The sequence below is a fragment of the Geotrypetes seraphini genome, chromosome 3, assembly GCF_902459505.1.
Source record: "Geotrypetes seraphini chromosome 3, aGeoSer1.1, whole genome shotgun sequence".
NCBI lineage: Eukaryota > Metazoa > Chordata > Amphibia > Gymnophiona > Dermophiidae > Geotrypetes > Geotrypetes seraphini.
Window position 1 is genome coordinate 163939813 of NC_047086.1, and position 26899 is coordinate 163966711.

The window sequence follows — 26899 nt, forward strand, 5'->3', positions numbered from 1 at the left end:
ATAATAAGAATTATAACTTTATTGTTCTATACAGCCATAGTCAAATGACTTCTAGGCAGTTCACATCGAAGAAGGCTGGACAATCAGCAAATTACAGAGTGCAAGAAGTGAGGGTACAACTTATTAACACAAGAAAGGAAAATATGAATCTTAAGTATGTAATATAGGTCTCATTTATGCAACTCAAGGAATGAAACTGGACAATCAGCAAATTGTGGAATGCAGAAAGTAAACTTGTACTGAAATTATGTATGTTTAACCTGTAACCTGTTCTGAACTCTTTGAGGACAAGAGGTTAGAAAATGAATTAAATAATTAAATAAAAGGTATACAATGGATTTACAAATGTAGAATATTAAAACAAATGTGTAAAATGAATGAAAAACACACCTGAAAATCTAGGCCAAATGAACTGAAAATGATCCAATCATTTTTTGTTCTTGCACATCCCTCTCCTTTACCACCACCGAAGTTGACAAGTTAACTATACCAAAGCGGTGAAAGAGTCAATGCACCATTTTTGCTGCATGGAAAAATGACAGAGGTAGATTGGCTTGAAATCCAAATTTGGCCTTGTTTCATTTTGGCTGAAAAAGTTGGTACTTCTTCAGTGCTCGACACGGGCCATGTTTTGGCAATTATGCCTGCATCAAGAGTCCAGGTGATGACAATATTTCTTAAGATGAGTCAATGCCCAAAAATATAATGTCAAATAATAGAACATGCTCAGCCAAGTCCAGGAAGGGCCTTAAGCGCCTGGGCCATTGAGAGCCTTAGGCTCCTCCTCAGCGCATCCCAGGATTCACCGGGAAGGCCCACCATTTTGTAAGAGGCAGGCGTACCAGCCAGAACGGGTAGGCGTCCTTCTGGTCAGACTTTGTGAATAAGGTAGGGAGGGAGGGAGGGAGGTAGAGAGGTTGTTAGGGGGTTTGGGCGACGGCAGGAAGGAGTGGGCATCCCTCCCACTGCAGGGCTGATGGTGGATGGGTAGTAGTGTCGGGGGATTGTGTGACATAGCAGGAGAGAGTGGGTATATCTCCCGCTGCAGGGTGGGTGGGTAGTAGTGTTGGGGGATTGTGTGATACGGCGGGAGAGAGTGGGCATCTCTCCAGCTGTGGGGTGGGGGTAGTAGTGTTGAGTGATTGTGCGATGCGGTGGGAGAGAGTGGGCATCTCTCCTGCTAATATTTGGTTTGATGGGTTTAAAAAAAAAATTTACGGGTGTATTCTGCACATGTGCTGATCACTACCAACAGCGACTCATATCAAGTAAATTTAGCGAGCCTAGATGAACATCCATGAGCCTCATTTGCATGTAGGGTCTTTTGAGAATGACTTGCCTTTTTGAAATCATTACAATAGTGACCTCAGTAGCAGCTCATTGGATTTTATCATGAAGTTTTGAGAATCTTCCTCTTAGAATTTGGTACATAGGCCTCAGTTAGGTAATGCAGGCCTTACGCATGTGAACAAGCAGCAAAATCCCATTGCATATGCCTCCACCATTTACATGTGATCTGCAACTACAACAGTCAGGTAGGCCAAGCTGAACTTCAGACATTGCAGAACTATATTCTTGAACTGGCCAAAGGCCAGCCAGTGAATATTATTTGCCAGAAGACAGGACTGGTATCTCTGGCCACTCAGGCCAGAGCTAAGAGGAGTGTGCTGCCTTGCTGAGAGACAGTAGTGCACACTATGACCCTGCAGGAGCAGGTCATGATAGGAGATTTCTGCTTCAAAGAACTAGCTTCTATATTTATTTTATCTCCTACCTGTGAGCCAAACAAAACCCCCTAATTTTTTTTGTGTACCCTAACCCACTCTATGTCTGTACTTCATCTGGGTTCCAGACCCACCCTATATTCACATTGCCCCAGGCCCACTGAGTTCCACCCATCTCCACCCTGTTATGCCCCAGTTCCGCCCCCCAATCCCGCCCTAGCCCCGCCCCAGCCCTGCCCCCGCTGCCTGCCCTACACAATTTCGAGGAAGCTTTTCAAAACCTGGATAAGATGCCGGGTTTTGAAAAGGTGTCCAGCCCCCGGACATGTCTTCGAAAAGGAGGAGATATGCGAGGACATCCAGACGTCTGGTGACCCTACCATAGGGCCATAGTCACCTATGTTTCTTTGTAAACCACTCACAAAACCTGAAAAAATTCATGGCTGAAATGCACCAATATACACTTTCACCCGCTGTGCCTATTTTAATTGTAAACTGCATAGACCTTTTGGATATTGCGGTATATAAATTTGTAAATAAATAAAAATACTTTGTGACTACACCCATACTTTGCCTAAACTATGCCCCTTGGTATGTCTTGTAAGGGTCTGTAATATCATGCGCATAGGTTGTGAAGAATTGATTATGAAGAAACTTCAGGCTTTGCTAAATACTGCAGCTCGATTGTTCTTTAAAGTCTCAACATCTGAGAGAGCTGCACCTTTGTTATTGAAGTTACTGATTACCAATTGAATCATGTGTCACTTTTAAACTATGCCCTTTTGTTTTCTTGATATTGTAAGGCTGTGCCAACAGTTATATGATGTCTTTTATTTTCTTGCCCAAAAGAAACTTGAGACCCATGGCAAGGGGATTTTTTAATATTATATCACTCTAGTCCCAAGAAATTCAAATATAAAAGAATATTTTCAGCTCTGTTTTCATATCAGGCAGCGAATAGATGGAATGATTTGCCAGATATGATATGATGTCAGATAGATTACAGCACATGCCAGAAATGATTGAAAACTTATGTTTAAGAGGTTTATTAATTTGAAATAACTTAGGTCCCCTTTTATCAAGCCAAGTAAGGATTTTTAAATTGCAGGCCACTGCGGTAAAAGCTCTAACACTTATAATAGTCCTGTGAGCGTTTGAGCTTTTACTGCAGCAACTCGCAATAAAAAAACCCTAATGCAGCTTGATAAACGGGGCCCTTAATCTGTTTTTAACAGCAAATATTGTAATTTTCCTGGAAATGCACAGCTTCTTCTTATTATTGTTCACCCTTCTGAACTCTAGAGGGTAGTGTGGGATATAACATAAAAATTTATTTCTATAACGCAATAACATTAAGTTCTATGTGGTTTACAAAATAAAATAAGAAAACTGCACATATGCAGTTGAATATAATACATTAATTTCCTAAAAATCTTGCAAACAAATACATTTTTAATTGTCTCCTAAAATGCTGATAAGAACAAGAAGTCGCTATTAGAGAATTCAAATCTTTATCCCATAATGCTGCTTGAAATGACAAAAGACGTTAATGATATTTTTATAATTACAGTCTTTAACTGAAGGAAAGGTCAATACTGCATGCATTCGTCGAGGGTGTTTTGAATTTACAAATGTGAGCGAATCCACAAGATTGTTAGGTGCAAGGCCAAACAATACCTTATAGCAAATACAACCAAATTTGAAATTCATATGGCAACCAATACAATTCATGAAAAAAAAGGGGTGGCATGGATATAAATATTGTAATGTAATATAATATAATGTATAAGGATACACCTTCATGTTATCAAGTGTATATCCTGGGGTAATTTTATCTGTCTGTGGATACATACGTATTATACCCAAAAACTGTTACCTAGAGCAGTGGTTCCCAACCCTGTCCTGGAGGAACACCAGGCCAATTGGGTTTTCAGGCTAGCCCTAATGAATATGCATGAAGCAAATTTGCATGCCTACCACTTCCATCATATGCAAATCTCTCTCATGCATATTCATTAGGGCTAGCCTGAAAACCCAATTGGCCTGGTGTTCCTCCAGGACAGGGTTGGGAATCACTGACCTAGAGAATGACACAGGGACAAATTTGTCCCCGTCCCCGGAGAAACTCAATTTCCCCGTCCCGTCCCCGTAAGTTTTTTTCGCTGTCCCTGTCCCATTCCTGTAAGCTCTGCCTTAACCGCACAAGCCTCAGACACTTATGATTTGAAAATGGGTGAGGCTTCTGCAGATGAGGGCGGAGCTTGCAGGAAAGGGGCAGGATCAGGAAAAGAATTCGCAGGGATGGGATGGGAAAATGAGTTCTCACGGGGACCGGGAAATTCTTTCCTGTCATTCTCTCTTGTTACCGTGGGTCTTTGCATGCTTGGGATGCTCGTGGTGCAGGGGAAGGAAGAAGGGAGATTTATTTCTGCTGTGTGTGCTTATACTTGTATGGTTGAAAGCAATGGAAGGTAAAACCCAGATGTCTCAATCCGTCCTCCTTTTTCTGGAGCCCTATGGTCACCCAAGTTTGACTCTCCCTATTTCTTAGCTCATCAGATGTGGCTGGTTTGAGCTTTGCCATTTTGTCGTATGTTCTAATTTCGGCTCTGTCTTCTGGTCCTCTTCGTTTTACTACTGCTTTCCCAGCCTCAGCTAATGCTGATATCGGTGTGTTGTCTCTTCTCTGTAAGTGGCACTTAGATGCCCCCAGTCACTTGCCAGGTACGGTTTATATACCTGCTTCATATTTTGCTCCATTTCCTTTCCAACCCCACCATGACAGATACATTTGACTAGCTGAATGAATCTCTAGTGTGAGAAATGTTTAAGAGTAGTCTGGATGGGATTTTGATTACATCTGTCATTTCGGTTGTACACGTGAATGATTGTAACACCAAAAGAGGGCATTGTAAGCGAATAAAACAAATAGTCTGGCTAATATTGAGATTAAGGAATTTCTCAAAATATGGTCAGCACCGTTGAGATCACTTTCTGATATTCTGAAATTTAACCACTCTGTTTATAGAAGCTTTTAATTAGGGAGTAATGCTGTAATAAATTTATAGAATGCTGGGTTTTTTTTTAATGTATATGCAATGTGTTGTTTGATAATTATATATGTATTTTTGTAAGCCACTTAGGTTTAAGTGGGTTAGAAATGTCATAAATACCTTGTGAATCTGAGGGTATTGGAGGCCGGGGGTTGTTTGTACTGTTCTTTATTGTCTGCTGAAACGTTGCTTGTGTATAGTGTTCTTTCCATATTAAATAAAGAATTTTTTCTAAAAATGTCAAATAAATAAAGGAAAAAGTCATACCATAGCTCTTTGGCTCATTCTGCAAAAGCAGTGGAATTAATTAGAAGAGCAAAAATACGATTTAAATCATATGTTGGGTGTGTATATTAATAAAACAGATGGAAACTTACTTTTGGTATTAGAACTTCTTTTAATACAGATTTTTAGAAATTCCTTCGTACCCAGATCTGGAATCTGAGTGGTGTTTAAGCCTGTAATCTATAAAAAAAAGTGCACCTGGGGAGTAAAACTTTCTTCTGAGGGCAATGGCAGGAAAGCTTGGTTCCCTCCCCTCTCCCCCTCCTCCCTCCCTGTCACCATTCCAGCAGAGAGAGCTTGTGAAGGCAAAGGTCGGTACAGCAGTTGGATTTCCCAAAGCCTCCAGTGGCCATGACACTGTTTTCCTCTTTCACCCCTGTGCTTGTGACGATTATAAGCATTCTGGTTGTCATTATATTGAACAGCAAAAGGAAATCAAGCAAAAAGCAAGATAGCAAGAAGAACCCCAAGTCGGAATCTCGCCCCTGGGTGGATGAAGACTTACAGGACAACACTGAGCTTCAGCTAGGAGAGGACGGTAAGGAAAAAGACCTAGGAAAATGAATCACTGTGAGTCTGTCCTGTTATGTAAATACATTCATTAGAAGAACACAAAACAGTTTACAGACAAAAAAGGGGTGAGGATGGGGGTAGGAGTAGGAGATGTTGAGGGGGGGGTAGTGTGGCACAGTGGTCAAAGCTATAGCTTCAGCAAAATGATTTATTTTTTTTTATCTTTGTCCTCTGATTTCTTCTTTCATAACATAACATAAGAACATAAGAGTTGCCTCCGCTGGGTCAGACCATAGGTCCATCGCGCCCAGCAGTCCGCTCTCGCGGCGGCCCATCAGGTCTATGACCTCTGAAGTGGTTTCTTTACCATCTCTATAACCTACCTCAGCTTTTATCTGTACCCCTCAATCCCCTTATCCTTTAGGAATCTATCTAAACCTTCCTTGAACCCCTGTATTGTGCTCTGGCTTATCACAACTTCCGGAAGCGCGTTCCATGTGTCCGCCACCCTCTGGGTAAAAAAGAACTTCCTAGCATTTGTTCTAAACCTGTCCCCTTTCAATTTCACCGAGTGACCCCTAGTATTTGTGGTTCCCCACAATCTGAAGAATCTGTCCCTGTCTATCTTCTCTATGCCCTTCAGGATTTTGAAGGTTTCTATCATGTCTCCTCTAAATCTCCTCTTCTCCAGGGAGAACAGCCCCAGCATTTTCAACCTGTCAGCGTATGAAAAGTTTTCCATACCTTTTATCAGTTTGGTCACTCTCCTCTGGACCCCTCAAGAACCGCCATGTCCTTCTTGAGGTACGGCTACCAGTACTGGACGCAGTACTCCAGGTGCGGTTGTACCATTGCACGATACAATGGCATGATGACTTCCTTCGTCCTGGTTGTGATGCCCTTTTTAATGATACCCAACATCCTGTTTGCTTTCTTTGAGGCTGTCGCACACTGTGCCGATGGTTTCAATGTTGTGTCCACCATCACCCCCAGGTCTCTTTCAAGATTGCTCACCCCTAGCAGTGATCCCCCCCATTTTGTAGCTGAACATTGGGTTCTTTTAGCCTACATGCATGACCTTACATTTCTCAATGTTAAAACTCATCTGCCACTTTTTTGCCCACTCTTCCAGTTTTGTTAGGTCCCTTTGTAGGTCTTCGCAGTCTTCCGTGGTTCTAACCCTGCCGCAGAGTTTGGTGTCATCAGCAAATTTAACAACCTCACATTTCGTCCCCGTCTCCAGGTCGTTAATAAATATATTCTATCTTCTATTTACTCTCGTCCTTCCTTCCAGCATCTGCCCTCATTACCCTCTCTCTTTCCCTTCTGTATGGCATCTGCCGTCTCTCTCCTTTCCAACCACTGTCTGTCCTTGTTCTATGCCTCTTCCATCCATCGTCTCATCTACCATTGTTTGGGTATTTTTTTTCTTCCATTTCGGGCTGGCCCCAGTCTTTTTACCACTTTCCTTTTGTCTGTCTCTATCAGGTTTGCCTTTCCTACATTTGTCTGCCACTAATCTTTCCTTTTTATGGTTTTTTTCCCACTTTTCTCTGTTTTTATATTTGTCATTGATTTTATCCTTAGTCCTTAGTTCCCTTTTCAGCTCTCATTGACCCACCAGCTATCCCCATCTCTCTCTATCCACTCTCCAGCACTCCTGTTGCTCAGAACAGGATTAATCCTTTGATGGGCCCTAGGCACACAAGTACACTGGGCCCCCTAGCCCTGCCCTACCACCTGCCCTGTCCAGCCCACATCTCACATATTTATTTACCTATTGGCTTGCTTATTTACTTCCTTGTATATTTACACTTGATTTCTTTCTTTTTCTTTTATTTTAAAATGCAACACAAAGATTACCATATCAGTAATAGTGTAATCTTTCTTCTATGCAACAATAAGGCAACCAGCAAACATCTGTGAACAAATCCCCCCCTTCCTACCTACTTGCTCAGAACTTAAACACTGAACTATTTCCATTGGTATACAAAAATGTACTGCAACCTTGACTAGGAGTCCTCCACCTAAGAACAGTAGGTCCATGTTGCTGCCAGTGTAACATGACCATTCATTTTTTTCATCAAAACGGGACATCTATTAATTTTCAGTCCTGCACCCAATTTCGTCCTAGCCCTGCCCCAACCATGCCCCAATTTCTTCCATTCATTTTCATGTACACAATATCTTATTAATTCATAATGGTAACCATAAAATAAAAAAAAATAAAAAAAAACACAAGCACACTGTACGCAGAGAAAATGTTAATTATCATTTGTATTCAGGGTTTTTTTTCAAAGATGTTAAGGCAGATGACTTTAAAATATACACTGTCACCTCAGTAACTATAGAAAAATAGACAAATATAGTGTAAAATATAAACAGCAGATATAAGTTCTCAAAACGGACACATTTTGATCACTAAATTGAAAATAAAATCATTTTTCCTACCTTTGGTGATTTCATGAGTCTCTGGTTGCACTTCCTTCTGACTGTGCATCCAATATTTCTTTCTTTCTTTCTTATCCAACATTTCTTTCACAATCCAGCCCCAGCCCCTTTGGGTCTAGGTCTCTCTCTCTTTTCCCTCTGTTACCCTCCCCAGATCTAGTGTCAGTTTTCCGTTGTACCTACCACCACCTTTTTTCAGGTCTCCCTCTCTCTCTCTCCCTCCTCTGTTATGATCTTGCATCTCTCTGTTCTTCCTCAGGGTCTCTTCCCCTCTGTCTGCACCTCCCATATTCCTGCATCTGCCTCCTGTCTTTCCCCTTTGGTCCAGGCCTTTCTCTCTCTAGTCTTTCTTCTGCTTACAACCCCCCCCCTTTTCTCTGCCTCTTTCTCTCCTTCCTTCCTCCCTCCCTCCTTCCTATGTCCCTCTCACTGCCTTCCAGCCTTTGTCCCACCTTCCTCCCCCAAAGCCAGCCTGCCACCCTCCTTCCCTGCCGCACCAAAGCCAGCCTGCCTGTCTGCCTCCCTCCCACCAGCACTGAAGCCTGGCCTACCACCAATTCTTCTGCTTACAACCCCTCCCGGTCTGCCGCAACCCGCCATCCACCACCCGCTGCTGCTTCCCACCCACCACTGCTGCAACTGCAGGAAAGGAAGGTCCAGGTGCCGGCCCACAAGCCTTCCCCCAACGTCAATTCTGATGTTGGAGAGAAGGCCTGGGCCAGCCAATCGCTGTCTGGCTGGCCCGGAACTTCCTCTCCGAAGTCAGAATTGACATCAGGAAGAAGGCTTGAGGGCCCTTCTCTTCCTGCAGTTGCGACGGCAGCGGGCAGGGAAGTAGGGAGAGAGTCTTGGCTCTATGATCGCCTGTCCCGTTGTCCCCACGTACAGCTTTGGGACGCTGTCTCTGAAAATGGGACATTTCGGCATCCCGAAGCTGTGCGTGGGGACAACGGGACAGGGAATCTAAAAACGGGATGGTCTCATTCAAAACGGGATGTATGGTCACATTATGCAAGAGGGATGGCGGTGCTTCAGTACTGGTTTTCCAATTATCAGGGACAGGCAGGTTCCCAGGAGAGCTGCAGAGCTTGCCTGTTCCCTTACTATTGAAAATGCGATAGTGAAACAGTGTCCACCACTAGTGGGACAGTTGGGGAAGTCTTCCACTTAGCTTAGATGGAACAGTGGTGTCCAGTTGTCCACCACTCTTGTCAAGTTCAAGTTTCAAGTTTATTAACTTTTTAATATACCGACCATCACAAAGTATCTGGCCGGTTTACAATAAGATTTATAAAAATTTTAAATATAAAATGTAGTGAGTGAACATTAAAGACATAGTTTAACTAACTTGAACGTGCGGATAGGAGGGAAAGGGAGGGGGAAAGTTACATATTTTAGAGAAGAAAGGGAGAAGTGGGGATGGGAAAAAACATATTGGATAGGATCGCTTTTTTAAAGCGGTTGGTTGCATGAATTGGAATCGGAAGAGTTTAAGAACAAAGAAAATGGGAGGAAAAGAAAAAAAAAAAAAAAACTAAGAAGAGGCAAAAAAAAAAAAAAAACTAAGAAGAGGCAAATGCATCTTGAAATAGAAATGTCTTCAACTTGATCTTGAATTTATCTAGATGTTGTTCTTCTCTAAGTTGTTGAGGTAATGCATTCCATAATGTAGGGGCAACAACTGTAAAATTTATTTTTCGAGTATTATAGAATTCTTTGATAGAAGGGATTCGTAATAGTTTTTGGTCAGTAGACCTCAGAATTCGTGGAGAGCTATGGGGGATAAGTAGTTTATGAAGATATAAAGGCTGGTGTGTGAGATTTATTTTGAAAGTAAGCAGGATGACTTTATAGGTTATGCGGTGTGCGATTGGTAACCAGTGTGCATCTTTCAAAAGTGGAGTAACATGATCATATTTGCCTATTTTATAAATGAGTTTTATTGCAGTATTTTGTATTAATTGTAAACGGCGGGTTTCTTTTTGTGGGAGGCCAGTATAAAGTGAGTTACAATAGTCTAAATGAGAGATGACAAGGGAATGTACTAGAATTGTAATTGCTTCTGTTCCTAAGATCGAGGTTAATGAACGGATAAGACGGAGTTTGAAAAAAACAGATTCTTACGACTGAACTGATTTGGTCGTGAAAGGTGAGATCCTTATCGATTATGAATCCCAGTAGTTTTATTTTTGTTTCCATTTGTATAGGAGTGGATTTAATAGCAATTTTATCTGACAAAGATTCACTGTTTTTAATTGGTAGAAGTAGAGCTGAAGATTTTTCGATATTGAGAGACAGTTTGTTAGTATATAGCCAGTCATGTATAGTGTCAAGTTTATGATTTATGTCTGTTACGTCTGAGGTATTAGAGGTATTGATTGGGTGGAGAAGTTGAATGTCATCTGCATAGGCGAAAATAGTGAAGCCAATAGATTGAGCTAGTGTGAGAAGAGGAGAAAGGAAAATATTGAATAGTAGTGGGGATAGAATAGATCCTTGTGGAACTCCGTAGGTCAGTGAGATAGGTTGAGAAATTTCATTTTTTACCTGTACTGAAAAACTACGTTCAGTAAAGTAAGAAATGAACCATTGATAAGCTGGCCACTGGCAAATAATCCTTTCAAAAGCAAAGTGGATAGTGTTTTACCTCCTTTCTCTCGCTGACTCAGTCTTTCCCCGTCTCTGACCAGCACAGCTACTCATATTGAGACATCTTATGACAAGCAGATTGGAAGGCAATGAATTCGTTTTACAGAAATGTTACTATATCACAGTCCTATGACAGACAAGAATTACTGAGTGGGAACATCCTCATTGCCCACCGGGACAGATAGGGAAAAATGCATGAGTACCTGAATGTAAACCACTTAAGTAATAAGTGCTATATAAATACTAAAATACATAAATCCTAGAAAACTGTTAACAATTTTTAACTATTCTGGAGTTGTAGAAACTTCCAGAGAAATTCTATATTCTGTCCATGGACCTTTCTAGTCTAATCACTATAAAAATGCTTCTGTTGAGTCTCTATGAGAGCCTTATTAGAGAATGACACAGGGACAAATTTTCCCCATCTCTGCAGGAACTCGATTTCCCCGTCCTGTCCCCGTGAGTTTTGCCGCTGTCCATGTCCCTGCCCCATTCCTGTAAGCTGTACCTTAACCGCACAAGCCTCGGACACTTATGATTTTAGTGCTCAAGGCTTGTGCAGATGAGGACAGAGCTTGCAGGAATGGGGCAGGGACAGGAAAAGAACTCGCCGGGACAGGACAGGAAAATGAGTTTCCGCAGGAACGGGGAAAATTTTGTCCCCGTATCATTCTCTAAGCCTTATTTGTTGAAAACAGGAACTAGTCACATACAGGTAAACTCTTTTTTTCAAGACAGCAGAGGGGGAAAGATCATCCAGCAGTTTCCATTAAATCTGTGATAGGATCAGTTACAAATGTAATGCACAACAGATCTGTCTTTCTGCTGTCCATGGAGAACCTATGTTACAGGTAAGTAATTACACTTTATCACTGATTTACTGGGGTTGTGGCTTGCTGTAGGTTTTCAGCATGCCAGCTTCTCTTTCTTATGTACTTACATATTTTATGAGTAAGCAGAAATTTGTGCCCTATTGCAGTGGTTCCCAACCCTGTCCTGGAGGACCCCCAGGCCAGTCAGGTTTTCAGGGTAGCCCTAATAAATATGCATGAGAGCGATCTGCATATAATGGAGGTACCGGGCATGCAACTCTGCTCCATGCATATTCATTAGGGCTATCCTGAAAACCTGATTGGCCTGGGGGTTCTCCAGGTCAGGGTTTGGAACCACTGATCTACAGTTCTGCTAGGGGGGGGGAGGGGTGCTATTTCACATTTTCAATGGTGAGGCACAGGCAAGTTCTGCAAAACTTCTGCAGCGAACTTGCCTGTCCCTAGAGACTGAAAACACAATGTTGAAGCACCACTCCCTATGAGTCGCAATGCAGTTGGAGGACACCCACCCAGCATAGAGGGAACAGTAGACCAGTCCTTGCATACAAACAAGCCCACAGTCAAATAGCTATAAATTATTGCCATATACATTCTAGATCAGTGTTTTTCAACCTTTTTTACACCTATGGACCGGCAGAAATAAAATAATTATTCTGTGGACCGGCATCGGTCCGTGGACCGGCGGTTGAAGAACACAGGGCTAAGTCATGGTCCAGACCCCGCCCATCTCTACCCCAGACCCCGCCCCCATAATAGTACTAATTGCACCTTTCACGTCCCGTGCCTCATCTGGAAGCCTTCCCTCTGACATCAGAGAGAAGGCTTCCGGTTCAGGCGCAGGTTGCCCGTAGGAGCCGCTGCCTGTGGCTTTGTGCACTGAATCAGTTAGGAAGAGGGAGCTGGCTCGAAGATAACGCCGCATCGATCTCACCGTGGACCGGCGGTTGAAGAACACTTGTTTTGGGCCTGATGCACGTGCTGGCCCTGTGGACCGGCAGGAAATTTCTGTGGACCGGCACTGGTTCATGGACCGGTGGTTGAAGAACACTGTTCTAGATGACCCAATCCATAGCATAAGAAGAAACAGCTGTGGAGCTAATGTTTGTAGTGCCAGGATTTATTGAGTTAATATGTAGGTGTACTGTAAGTGCACACATCGTCTCCAAAATCCACATTGACTTTGAATGTACAGACCTGACATGGGCTGTGTTTCAACTATACCGTCTTCTTCAGGGGTCCCAAAGTATAAGGTAAAAATGGGCAAATGTTCTCATAGACTCTTCTCTTACCTTTACGGATCAAATAAACTCTCTTGTCAAGAATTGCTTTTTTAGCCTTCAAATGTTGAGAAAGGTCAGAAACCTTTTCCACCAACAACACTTCTGTGTTCTGATCCAATCTATCATATTATCCTGGCTAGATTACTGTAACGCTATCTATCTCGGCATAACAAAGACCTGGCTTCAAAGACTCCAACTGATACAAAATACCGCTGCAAAATTAATTTTTGGAAAAAGTAAATTTGACCATGTGTCTCCTTTGCTTTTAAACTTTCATTGGCTTCCGGTCTATCTCAGGATTCACTTTAAATGTGCATGTATTACTTTTAACATTTTATATGGTATCTTCATCCCTCTTGTCCCTTTATTATGGAATGCTTATAGATTCTCCTATGCAAGAGGCACCGAACAATTCAAACTCTCCCTTCCTTCAGTGAAAGGAATCAAAGGAGTCAAGAATTTCAGTCAATCCTTGGTTTTCAAACTTTATCTTTATTTAAAATATTTGATTAAACGCTTATCCAACAGTACAAAGCGTTGAACAAAATTTAAAAATTACAGAAAGACAGATGTATCTACAATATTAAACATATATGTATTAAATTGTTAGACAAACCAGGACTAAACAGACAAACATTAATCTTGAAACAATAGGGAAAGGGGCAGAAATACAATTTTATAGCAAAAGTATTTTAAGGGGTCCTGGTCCTTTTCAACTTTTTCGTAAATCTTTAAAAAATTATTTTATTTGCCAAACATTTTAGAAACTAGTCATATTAATATTTTCTTATGGTTACTTTTTAAAGTATTTTTTTGGTTACTGTTAACCGAGTCGAGCTCCTTTCTGGCTGAAGACCCGGTAAATAAAGCTAAGTTTTAGTTTAGTTTAGTTTAATGATTAAATACACTGACAAACTGTTTGAAGGTTGAATTTATTTATTTAGATTTTTATCCCATCCTCCCAGTAGCTCAGAACGGTCTACAAGTAAACATTCACAGATTATACAGTAGATTTAAATGTTTGGACATACACGACTGTGCAGCAGTTTAAATACAGGGACTATACAGCAAATTAAGAGCAGTAGTTTAAATATAAGTAGTTTAAAAACAAGTTTAAATACAAGTTTAAATACAAGTTTAAATATAAGTTTAAATACAAGTTTAAATACAAGTTATTTGAGTACAGGCTGAGAGAGGACTATATAGGAATTAGGGAGAAGATTAGAAAGGAGAAGGAAGAGTAGAGGTGGGGCTTAAGGGGAGGGGTGTAGACTGAGGGTGACCTTTAGTTGAAGAGGACGGTCTTTACCATTTTCCGGAATGTCACTAAAGAGTTCTGTAGTCTGAGTTGAGGGGGGAGTTGGTTCCAGAGATGGGGAATGTAGTGGCTGTAGGAGCGTTTGCGGGCAGTTTCTGAGAGGAGGGACCTTCCGGGGGGAATGCATAGGCGTGTCTCCGATTCTGAGCGGAGAGTGCGGGTGGGGATGTAGATGGGTAGCTTGGATTTTATGTATCATAGGGCTCCTTTACAAAGGTGCGTTAGGGCCTTAACGCGCGGAATAGTGCACGCTATATTGCCACGCGCGCTAGACATTAACGCCAGCATTGAGGTGGCATTAGTTCTAGAAGTATAGCACGGGTTTAGCACACGCTAAAATCCTGCGTGCCCTAAAAACGCTAGCGCACCTTAGTAAAAAGGAGCCCATAGTGTCTCTGTTGGGCTCCTTACTTTTACTTTTGAAGTCCTTGACGTTGTAGCTTAATAGCTGGAACAGTGGGCTAAGAACTAGCTGCCATTGTTTCTCAAATATCCAACCAGCGTAAAATGCAGGCACTTATCTAAAAAGGCATTCCACTTGGTGAAGGTCAATTTGGTGAAGGGGATTTGGATAAGAAGTTGGCCTTGTCCAAGAGGAATGCTTTCTGAGATAAGTGCCTGCATTTTACGCTGGTTGGATGGTTCAGAAACAGTGGTAGGTTTTAGATCTGTGTTTTGAAAGACTCTCAGCAGGTCAATTGTTGAGATAATCCTTGGAGTTCATGACAGTGAGTGAGCACCATTGCAAAAGTTTATTATATCTGAAGAATTTTTTCAGTAATTGCTATGGTTGGTTTTTCTTACCATTGATGTATATACTGCAATATTAATGCCAATAAATAGATTGCCTGCATTTTTCCCTGAGGTCTTTTGTTCTTCACATTTTCTGGTAGCAGATTTGTACATGCTTGAGCTGATATGTATGATTTTCTGGATATTCTCAATTATCCACTGTATTGGCTCATATGCAAAAATATTACAAATGTAGAAAAATGCAAGCTTTGCATCTTAATTATTATCTTAAAAAATATAGAAGGAAGAGCATAGCTTATAACATAAAAATAGGAACACTACAAGGGGGTGCTGAAAGATTCTCAGCCCAACCAAGAAGAGAATGACATGGATATGTTCAGTCAATGACCTGATACAAGGTCAAAAACATAGAATTGTATTTCTGCAAATTGGTACCTAGGCCCTCCTTTACAAAGCCGTGCTAGCGTTTTTAGCATTGGCCATGGCGGTAAGAACTCTGATGCTCATAGGAATTCTTTGAGCGTCGGAGTTCTTACTGCCATTTGAGCATCATAAGAACATAAGAATTGCCGCTGCTGGGTCAGACTCGGGGTCCATCAGTCCATCAGTGCCCAGCAGTCCGCTCACGCGGCGGCCCTTGGTCAAAGACCAGCGCCCTTACAAACTAGCCCTACCTGCGTACATTCTGGTTCAGCAGGAACTTGTCTAACTTTGTCTTGAATCTCTAGAGGGTGTTTACCCCTATGACAGACTCCGGCAGAGCATTCTAGTTTTCCACCACTCTCTGGGTTAAGAAGAACTTCCTTATGTTCTTACTGCCACGACCGGTACTCAGAACGTTAGCACGGCTTTGTAAAGGAGTGGGTTAATGAAATAAGATAACAAACTTTTCAGCTACAGTGGCAAAATAATGCTCAAAATTTAGGAAGTTGGTTGGTTGGGCTGAAAACCTTTCCGCACCCCTTAGTAATGCTTAGCATTTTATCTTTCTTTTTTTTTTTTTCTTTTAGTTTCCTTTGTACTTTACAGATTAAATTACTAAAATCTGGACCCAATGATAATAATAATAATAATAATAATAATTTTATTTTTGTATACCGCCATACCCAGATGAGTTCTAGGCGGTTCACATTAATTAAACAGAGTTACAAGTGGTTCCGTACAAGATTGATCAGAGTTGCGAACAGCGAAGAGAAGTAAGGGGGAGAGGGGGGAGTCAGGGGGGTTCATTAGGGGAGAGGTGGAGGTTAATGAAGGGGTATTAAGGGTCCTGGTCGTGGAATAGGTGGGTTTTGAGTAATTTTCTAAAGTCAAGGTAGTTGGGGGCCTTGAGGACCATTTGGGCTAGCCATGGGTTTAGTTTGGCGGCCCGGAAGGCGAAGGTTTTGTCAAGGAATTTTTTTGAGTGGCATAGTTTTAGGGAGGGGAAGGCAAAGAGTTGAATTCAGTCAAAAATGTAAAATCACAAAAACACATTTTACTAAACATTGTAATTAAATTCATGCTATAATACAGAGATGGTATTGCCCTAGCTTCTTGTACCCTTGTTTGTGCAGTTTTGCAATGTGCCAATCAGAGGTACAGAATCCGTAGAGGGATATTGAGCCACCTATGTGTGAAAGAGGAGTAAGGAGTGGCATGTGAGACCCTCTGAAAGTAAAGCAAAAGAAACTGAGAATAAGCTGATCCTTTGTAAGTTCTGAGCAAAAAAACTGAGAATAAGCTGATCCTCTGCAAGTTCTGTTTGGATAAGAGAAAGATGGACTGTTTCCAGAAGGTTCCCATGGAGCAACTGAAATTCTAAGGGTCTATAAAAACTTGCTTCACGATAGAGCCTAATCAGTTCATTAGCTGGACTCTTGCTCTAGCTTACATTAGATTATGTAAGGTGCATTGCCACATGATCTTTCTCAGAGGAAGATATTGCCATAGAAAGTTAGTCAAAAATGTCTTAAGCTAATCCAATAACAAAGATTTCATCTTGTTTTCTTTTTTTACTTTAGTTTTTTTTCCTCTCCTATTTATTACCTTAAAACTGGACTAACTATGCTACCACACCATGATTTCCTAAGGAATCTCTCAGCTTTTTCTTTATTGTTTAGCACTACTAAACTGAAAAAAAAATATGCAACAGAAATGGGGCAAACTTTACTCTGGAGCTAGAGAGATCTGGTTGGTCAATGATGCATTCTCTGTAGCCTCTTTATTTGCTTGGGTAGTTTAAGTAGAGCCTTTACTGGAATTTGGTGGCGGGCTGGAATGAGAGAGAATTTATGGGTGTTTACACATCATGTGTTAAGTGCTAACCTGTTTTAGTTGAAGGACCTCTTTGGAAGTTATGCTCATACATTGGCCTCTTTGCATACTTTTTTAAAATTCAAAATGTCATTAAACTCTTAAATTTAAGAGAATAAAAAGTGAGTGGTAACAGGGGCTGATTTAGGGAAAATAAATCAGGAATATAGCACTGATTTTTAGCTCCAGGGCTTAAAATAGAATCACAGGCCTAATTTTGGCCTCCTTTTATCAAGCTATGCTAGTGGATTTTTTTTATTGCGAGCCACTGCAGTAAAAGCTCAAGAATTCTATGAGCGTCAGAGTTTTTACCGTCATGGCCTGCGCTTAAAAAACCCTATTGTGGTTTGATAAAAGGGAGGAAGGTTATGAGCACAACTATTAAACTCCTAAATTAAGAAGAATTTTCAGATGAAAAGTTATGGGGCTCATAAATGAAACAGAAATACGTCTAAAAACCGGCCTACATTGGCACTTGGACGATCAGCAAGACAAGTCATCCAAGTGCCGATATTCGAACTGGGTTTTAGACGTATCTAAAAAACGACTAAGGCCTTTTCAGTGCCACTGTATGCCCAGAGCTAAAAGGGGCGTTTTAGGAGGAGTGGTGAGGGCGAGATTTGGGCAGGATGTGGGCCGACCTAGACTTAGTCGTACTGCAAGTATAACCGAAAGTTTAATGAGGCTGCCTAGACGGAACTTATACGTAGCAACTTAGGCGACTGAAAACCAGGTCTAAGTGCCCATAAGGTCTCCAAAGTGACCAGATAACCACTTAGAGATGTAGTACAGACCCCCATACACTCACCCCATAAAAATCGTAATAAAAACTTTACATATCTGCCTCCAGAACATCAGCACCTGACATAGGAAAAGCCTAGTAGAGCAGCACAGAGGTGGCTTAAGTAGTCTGGGACTATTGGGGTGGTATACAGGTTGGGTCTAGTAAGTTTTGGGGGGCTCACCATGACCTATAAGGGAGTTGTGGTGGGATGTTTATATGGCACCTGTTTTGTGAAGTTCACAGCAGTGCCCTGTAAGGTGCCTCACTACTGTGTTGCCATGTCTGGGCATCCAATCCATCACTTTGCTGGCCCCTCCCACGTCCAAAAGGTCTTGTTCTAGGCGTTTTTGATTTGGACGAATTTTTGGATGGGAATGGGCTATAAAGATAGACGACTTAGCGGTCTGGACGATCAAACGGCTGGACGTATACTTAGACGATTTTTGAAAAAATTAATTATTATGGACGTATTTTTTGGGAATGGACTTTTGACGTTGCCAACTTTGGGCGACTAGCGACTTAGGTCCAAAACGTAGTTAAATGTGTTTTTTTGATTATGCCCCTCTATGCTTCTAAATTTGACTGAAAACAGGGCACAAATTTAGGAGCATACATCTAGGAGCTCCACACTTTCTGAATATCAGGCCTGTTGTCTACTGCTTTTAATATACTCCGTCAATGAGCAGGTACCCAAAGTGCGTTATGATGTGAATAATCATGCAACCTTTGAGCTATTGCTTAAGATTTGTTCATAGTAGACCTCTGAAGGATTGACTAGTATTGTTACCTCAATCTGCACATCTTTACAAGCAAAAAAAATAAATAAATAAGAGCAAGAGCAATAGAATCTTTAAAAATGTGTCAAACTTTGATTGCATTTTATGTGAAATGAATGTATAAAATTATGACATGCTCTGAAGGAAAAAAAGCATCTCTTTGAATCGTTTCCATGTTCCAGCAGCAAATGAATGCAAACAGGAGGAAAAGATTGGTTAATCTTGCTGCAGTACTGTTTTTAAATAATATATCAGCCAATCTCATACCAGACCTGAGAGCATCCCTTCTAAGAAAGGCAGATAAGGCAGTGCATGCGTACCAATCAGAATAATTCTGGGTGCATGTTTTTGAAAATTGAATATGCATGACAAAAAGACACTCGGAGTCCGTGAATACATCTGATTGTGTTTGTGTGTTGAACAGTGGCGTATCTAGCATATGTGACACCCGGGGCCCATCATTTCTTGACACCCCCCCATCTGTACGAAAAACATGATTTTTAGTAACAAGCCACACATCACACATGAGTACCTAGGAAAAGGCAGCATCTTACATATGCAGTGAGCAGTACAACATCAATACACCCATTATAAAACTAAACAAGCCAGACTAGTACAGTCAATCCTAACAAAAAACATGTCTTTCGAACACACAGAACACACCTTCGCCTAGTATGGAATATGTCATCACAAACTAACTCCTCCCCCTTTTACAAAACTGTAGTGTGGATTTTAGCCATGGTGGTAACAGCTCTGACGCTCATAGAATTCTGAGCATCAGAGCTGCTACCACCACGGCTGGCACTAAAAATCGCTCTACAGTTTTGTAAAAGGGGGGATAAAATAGAAATACATAGACAAAGGTTAAATTGAACCAGTAAGAAGCTGGACTCTGCATACAGTGCACCACAGAAACAGTGACACATGTCTCCTAAAGCAATAAATAAATAGAAAATTTTTTTCTACCTTTGTCTTCTGTGGTTTCTGCTTTCCTCATCTTCTTGTAACTCTCTTCCTTCCATGCACTGTCTGCCGTCTCTCTTCCCCTATATGGCATTTTCTCTCCTTCTATGCCCCTTCCAGAAACTGGATGCCTCCCCCTTCCATCTCTCCTTTCACCCCCTTGGTCTGGCATCTCTCTCCTCTCCCACACCTCTCCTCTGCAATCCCTTTCCCTTTTTTTCCCTCATCTTCCTTTTCAATTTATTTTCTGCATCTGTCTAGATTACGTTCTTACTATCCTCTCATCAATGTCCTTTTTTACTGTCTACCTAAAGCTTGCCACCTCTTTCCCTCACCCCTCCAGTGTTTCCCTAACTCAATCCTTTTCTTCCCATCATGTGCCCTCCTCTCATTTATCCCCTCCTTCCATCATGTACCCTCTTTCTCCAACTCTTCCATCTAGTACCTTCTCCTCTCTCTGTCCACTTCCATCCAGCGTCTGCTCCCCTCTTTCTCTCCTCCCATTTCCTTCCTGCATTTGCTCCCTTATCTCTCTCATCTGCACTTCCATCCAGCATAGGCTCCCCACTATCATCCAATGTCTGCCCTTTCTCTCGCCATCCATCCCTCTTCAATCAGTATCTGCCCCCTTTCTCTCCCTCCAATATCCTTCCCCCTTATGTCTCTCCCCTTTCTCTGTACATCAATTCTATCAGCACCACCCTTCCCCCTTTCTTTCCCTCCACCACTCTTCAATTCCAGCAATCCTTCTCCTTTCTCTCCCTTCATGCAGCAAGGTCCCACGATGATTGCATCTTCCGGCTGCCAGTCCACCCCACTCCGAAGTACTTGCTCTGGAGCGGACTCAGCAGCCGCATGCTGGAAGGTCCCATGATGACTCTTCTGCTGACTCTGCTCCAGAAGAAGTAAGTTACATTGGAGGGGGTGGACCCGGCAGACACAGGGAGTTGTAGCAAAGTCCTGCAATGACTGCATCTGCCGGGTCCACCCCCTCCGACGTAACTTACTTCTTCCGGAGCAGAGCCGGCAGACGAGTCAGAGCAGGACCTTCCTGCACCTCAGCACGGCTGCTGACTCTGCTGCAGAGAAAGTAAGTCAGAGGTAATTTGACCATTTATTTTTTTCATCAAAAGGTGACATCTATTAATTGACTGTGTATCCTTTCTTTCATTTCTTTCTTTCTGCACTCAGGCCCAGCAATTGTCCCTTTCTATTCCCTCCCCCCTTCCTTCCCATGTCCTTAGTGCCCCCAGTGCCTCCGTCCTATGTCCATAGTGCCCCCATTGTCCATAGTGCCCCCAGTGCCTCCGTCCCGTTTCCATAGTGCCCCCAGTGCCTCCTTCCCGTGTCCATAGTGCCCTCAGTGCCTCTGTCCCGTTTCCATAGTGCCCCCAGTGCCTCCTTCCTGTGTCCATAGTGCCCCAGTGCCTCCATCCCATTTCCATAGTGCCCCCAGTGCCTCCTTCCTGTGTCCATAGTGCCCCCAGTGCCTCCGTCCCGTGTCCATAGTGCCCCCAGTGCCTCCGTCTTGTGTCCATAGTGCTTCCAGTAACCCCATCCTGTATCCTTAGTGCCCCCAGTGCCTCCTTCCCGTGTCCATGGTGCCCCCAGTGCCTCCGTCCCGTGTCCATGGTGCCCCCAGTGCCTCCGTCCCATGTCCATAGTGTTCCCAGTGCCTCCGTCCCGTACCCATGGTGCCCCCAGTGCCTCCGTCTTGTGTCCATAATGCCCCCAGTGACCCCGTCCCGTGTCCTTAGTGCCACCAGTGCCTCCTTCTTATGTCCCCCCACTACCTTCCAGATTTTGGTTACCCCCAAAGCCAGCCTGCCTGTCTACCTATCTCCCTCCCTCCCTGCCGCGCTAAAGCCAGTCAGCTTGTCTGCCTTCATCCTGCCCTTCCGGCTGCGGAAAAAAGGAAAAAAAGCGCGTCTCCCCTTCCTTTCCCTCGGTCTGCGCCTGCAATCTTACCTCCCCCCGCCGACAAGAAGACTTTCCGACGTCAATTCTGATGTCAGAGAGGACGTTCCGGGCCAGCCAATCACTGCCTGGCTGGCCCAGAACGTCCTCTCCGACGTCAGAATTGATGTCGGAAAGACTTCTTGTCGGCGGGAGGAGGTAGGATCGTAGTGGCGCGGCCGGGGAAAAGAAGGGCAGGAAGATCCGGACCTGGCCGGCTGTGCACCCCCCAAGCCGTGTACCTGGGGCAGACCGCCCCGCCCCTCCCCCCTTGGTACGCCACTGGTGTTGAATTACAGGATCTGACAGTGTGAGACTCAGAGTGAGACTCGGGGGTTAACTATAGAATTATGTGAAAGAGTGATTGTGTGAGATTAGATTAGTCCAAGGTTTTATACTTGATTGGATATTGTACATTCAATAAAAATCTTTTACTAAACTGCAATAGTGCTTATTAGCACAGTGAGCTGCATTGAATGCTTCGCGCTGCTCCCGACACTCATAGCAACTTTATGAACATTGAGAGCTGCTCGGAGCATTCAGCGCGGCTCCCTGCGCTAATAACTGCTATCACGGTTTAGTAAAAGGGGAGGGGGGGAAATTAAACAAAGGGAAAACAACAATGAAACAGTACACTACAGGAAACAAATGAGACTTCAGTGATCAGACAGAGAATGAATGGATGATCAGGGAACACAACAAAACCTGAGCAAAATACATAGGATAAGCCTCCTGCCTCCCAGGCACCCCCCCCCCCAGGCAGGCTTTCTCCTCCCTGGCAGCCCCCACCAGGCAAGCAAGCAATCAGGCCTCCCCCCTCCAGGCCTCCCCGCAGGCAGGCAGGCCCAGCTTCTCCATGCTCCCTATGTTTAATTCTGTCCCCTCCCTTGCTAGACGCAGCTGCCTGGTCCTGGCAAGCAGTGATGGCTGACGCGGCTTGCGGCTCGAGTCCTCTTCTTTTCCCTTGCTGCGGAGTGGCGCACAGTTGCTGCCTGCCTGGTCCCGCACCACTTCTCGCGAACAGTCTCGTGGGAAGTGGCATGGGACCAGGCAGGCAGCCCTGTGCACCGTTCCACTGCAAGGGAAAAGGACTCGAGCCGCGAGCCATGTCAGCCATCACTGCTTGCCGAGACCAGGCAGGCAGCCACATCTAGCAAGGGAGGGCAACAGAATAAAAAAAAAAGGTAACGGGGGGTGGGGGAGGAGAGGGAGCGGGGCCTGCTTGCCTGCCTGCAAGGGAAAAGAAGAGGACTCGAGCAGCGTCAGATGTCACTGCTTGCTGGGACCAGGCAGGCAGCCGCGTCTAGCAAGGGAGGGTGACAATGAAAAACAAAAGGTAGGGGGTGGGTTGAGGTGGGGTATTCGCTCCATAAGACGCACCCTTATTTCCACCCCCTTTTTGGGGGTGGAAAAAGTGCGTCTTATGGAACGAAAAATACTGTAATGTCTTATAAAAGAAATGATAGTTTTGCATGAGGTAAAACTCTTTATAGTTTATAAATCTTTCCTTTTGGCTGTCTTAATAATAATATTGTAATTTTTAGCTAAAGAGACATATGATCAAGAAACTGTTTTATTTTAGTTTTGTGATTATGATAAACATATCAAGGGCCTCAAAATAGTACCTGGCGGGCTGCTTGTGGCCCCCGAGCCACGAGTTTGAGACTACTGCTTTACATATAAAAAATGATTTTAAAGATCCCTTCGTAATGCTCTTTTTTGGGTATTTTTTAAAGCATTCCTGCACTATTGAACAAAATAAAGCTTTATGACTGTCAGAGTAGCTTTTTTGTACCAAAGCAATTTTTGAATACAATAGAAAATATTAGGCCCTGAATTTCAAAAAATTGCTTGAATAAATGAAATGATTTTTGCACTAGATCTGAATCCTTACATAACAAAGGTTAATTAGCACTCTTCCTAATACTGCAGCCCATGCTGCAATTTGTATGCGTGTGTGTGTGTGGGGGGGGGGGGGGGGTTCCCAAGACATTTTATTAAAGAAATATAAAGCAGAAGTACAATAAATGCTCTAAATATTTAAATCATCAAAATAAAATAGCCTGCATGCTTGTACGTGGTTCGCGTGTTGTTGGAGCGGCGCCGGCTTGACGGGGGAGTTCAGAGGTCCTGCGCATGCGTCTGGAGGATGGCCGGCTTGAATCAGAAGCTGGGAGGCGCTGGTGGGCGGCAGAGGCATCAGCCGAATAGGGAGGAGAGCCGCAAGGGGACCCCGGGGAAAGGAAACCACCACGCTTCAAGGGCTGCAGTACCCACAGGCAGGTACCAACCCCTGGGCAACCATAGTGAGAGCTCGTGTAGCAAGTCAACACTCGTTTTGCGAGACGAAAGTTTGCTGAGTGTTTTGCTCGTCTTGCAAAACACTCGCAAACCGGGTTACTCGCAAACCGAGGTTCCACTGTATATAAGTTAGATTTATTGAAAAACTTATTTCATCTTTAAGAAGATACACTGAATGGGGCTTCGACGTGAATTCAGTGTTTCACATTATATACTGTTTCAAGGATAATTCCCTTGCAATGTTACAATACAATATTCAATATACCGAACAATTCAATATCTGTAAAGTCATAAATTATATGCTTCAACATGTTTAAAGTTCTTAAAGAGCATAAACTCACCATTTAAGAAAGTATACCACTATCTCCGTGTATATCTAAAATGGCCGCGGCGTTTCTAATTCCTCTCTTATTTTCCATTCATTACTCATTCATCCAATCACAGAACTCACCCACAGACACTCCTCCTTTCAAACCAACATCATCCATTCTAATTCAGCATTTAATCCGGCTGGTGTAACTATGTTTAATGTAAAGACCCATTTCTGTTCCCTGTAATTTAGTAACTTTGTAAGGTCACAACTCTCCCACCCGACCTCAATCTGATCTATTATTCGCCATTTTAAGTCTGCTAGGGTATGTTGTTTTTCTAGCCAGTGTTCCACGACTGGGGCTTGCTCATTCTTGGTTGTTATACGTGATTTGTGTTCATTGAGATGGATCCTAATGACTCTACAATGACTATGGAAAGATGAAATATTATATGAAATGAATGAAAATTTCTGTAAATTAATATAATAGAGTGTGGCATGAACTGTATTGATTATTGACTACATATTTCAATAACATATTTGAACCTAAGCATATAAAGAGCACAGAGCAAGGAAAATATTACTAAATGTGAAAAATATTACAAAATATAGAAGCATAGTGCATATGAAATAAAAAAAGTTGCATATCATAGCTTATTCTTTAAAAAGTTACAGTAGTAAGGTAGTAGAAGTGTTGAAGTATTTCTGTCACACAAGGAGAGTTGTTTTGGGGTTTTTTTTTTTTAGAAAAGAGAATTTTTGCAGAACTCCAAATATTCATCCAATTGATTTGGAGAGCAAAAAAATTTGCTACTCTAAAGTGGTTTATATTCAGTACTATCCAAAGTTCTAGGCAGATTACAACAAACATAGAAAGTATTAAATTGGGACAATAGACAATGAACAGTCAAGGACAAGTAACAATGAAAATAGGTCTCAAATGATTAGAAGGAGGTATACCACCCATTGGCAGAGTCATCTGAGAGGTTCACACTTAATCAGATATTTTCCCTCTCTTACAATCTAGCTATGGTACCTGAGGGTAATGGAGGGTTAAGTGGCATGCCTCGGGTCACAAGGAGGAGCACTGGGCTTGAACCCACAACATCAGGGTGCTGAGGCACTAAGCCACTCTTCCATGTTTACATTAGGCATGGCCACTTGTGCTAGGTCAATGGCAGATGTAAATATCCATGCCTAATGTACCATGCAAAGCAGACATGCATAGGTGGAAGACATGCCCACATATATTGTTATGTCCTCCTTGTATGCTACAGTGCTTATGTGTGATCTTATAGAATAGTTCCTAGAGTGCTTAAGTGCATAGCATTTCTGACCCGTGTAAGAGGTACAAAAATGTAGGCATGAAGTTATAAAACTGCCCTGTGTCACAAACGCCTGTGCCCCTGATGTGCGCAGCAGGCCTACCAGCTCATGACAAACTCTGGCCTGGCAAGTCCCCTCTAACCAGGGGATCTCTTCAGGACTTAGGTGATTAGGCAACAGCCTAGGATGGATATTACAGGTAAACCACTTTATGTTAATTCAGCAAAAAAAGTACGCACAGTCAGAATGGCAGTTTATGCAGATTTATTCAGGCCACCAGCAAGATTGAGGTTATAACTAATGTGACCATACGTTCCATTTTGAACCCATTTTTAGATCGCCTGTCCCGTTGTCCCCACACACAGTTTTGGGACGCTGAAATGTCCCATTTTCAGAAAGAGCATCCCGAAGCTGTGCATGGAGACAACAGGAAAGGTGATCGCAGAGCCCGGGATTTCTCCCTGCTTCCCCAACACAGACGCAGCAACAGATCAGGTGCATGCAGCGACTGCACAAGCCTTCCCTCTTCCCTAGCCTCCCCCACCCCACCCCCGACATCAATTCTGATGTCGGAGAGAAAGTTCCGGGCCAGTCAATTGCTGCCTGACTGGCCCGGAACTTCCTCTCTGACATCAGAATTGACATGGGGGGGGGGAAGTCTTGCGCAATCATTGCACGTACCCGGCCTGTTGCTGCATTGGTGGCGGTGGCGTGGAGAAATCGGTGGCGGCGGCTTGGGGGGCAGGGAGAGAGAAAGACAGAAAGAAAGTATCTCTAATGTAGTGTATCACAAACTGTGCGCTGCCTAAGATTCCAGGTGTGCCGCGAGGCCCTGGGTAGGAGAAGAGGCACCAGCTGACTGCCTGCGGAACATGCCTCTTATGGCAAAAGGCACATCCTTAGGCAGTCAGCCGGCGCCAGCACCTCTCTTCTCCATGTCTCTTCCCTTCCAGCACCCCCCACTGGCAGCTCAGGGTCCCATCTGGAGGGCCTTCATGCATGCATTGACGCTGATGTGCTGACATCACACATGCGCGTGACATCATCATGCTGATGTCTGCGTACTTCCTGATGCCTCGAGTCACAGCCACCATGTTTAGTGTGCCACATCTTTGCAAAGTTTGTGAGACACTGCTCTAATGGCATCTTAGCAAACAGATGTTGTTGTTGACGAAGGTGCCAAGTTATAGAAATGCCCCCTTAATTTGAACTAGAGCTAGAAAGAGGGTTTTTTTTCCCATTCAATGGCTATGAAAATCATGTTTCTACCTGTATAACTTATGTTCAAAAGCATAGCATGGTGCAGCGCATTTAACTGAGGGCAATTTT

The 26899-nt window shown here is 43.1% G+C and overlaps 1 protein-coding gene across 1 annotated transcript in view; it reads left to right on the top strand.

Annotated features, from left to right (window-relative positions):
- The first annotated feature begins 5398 nt into the window (after positions 1–5398).
- Positions 5399–26899, top strand: part of IYD (iodotyrosine deiodinase) — a 52148-nt gene continuing 30647 nt past the window's right edge. Inside the window, exon 1 of the mRNA XM_033939088.1 lies at positions 5399–5600. Within this exon, the coding sequence (XP_033794979.1) occupies positions 5414–5600 (187 nt within the window). The 5' untranslated portion in view covers positions 5399–5413. The remainder of the gene's footprint in view (positions 5601–26899) is intronic.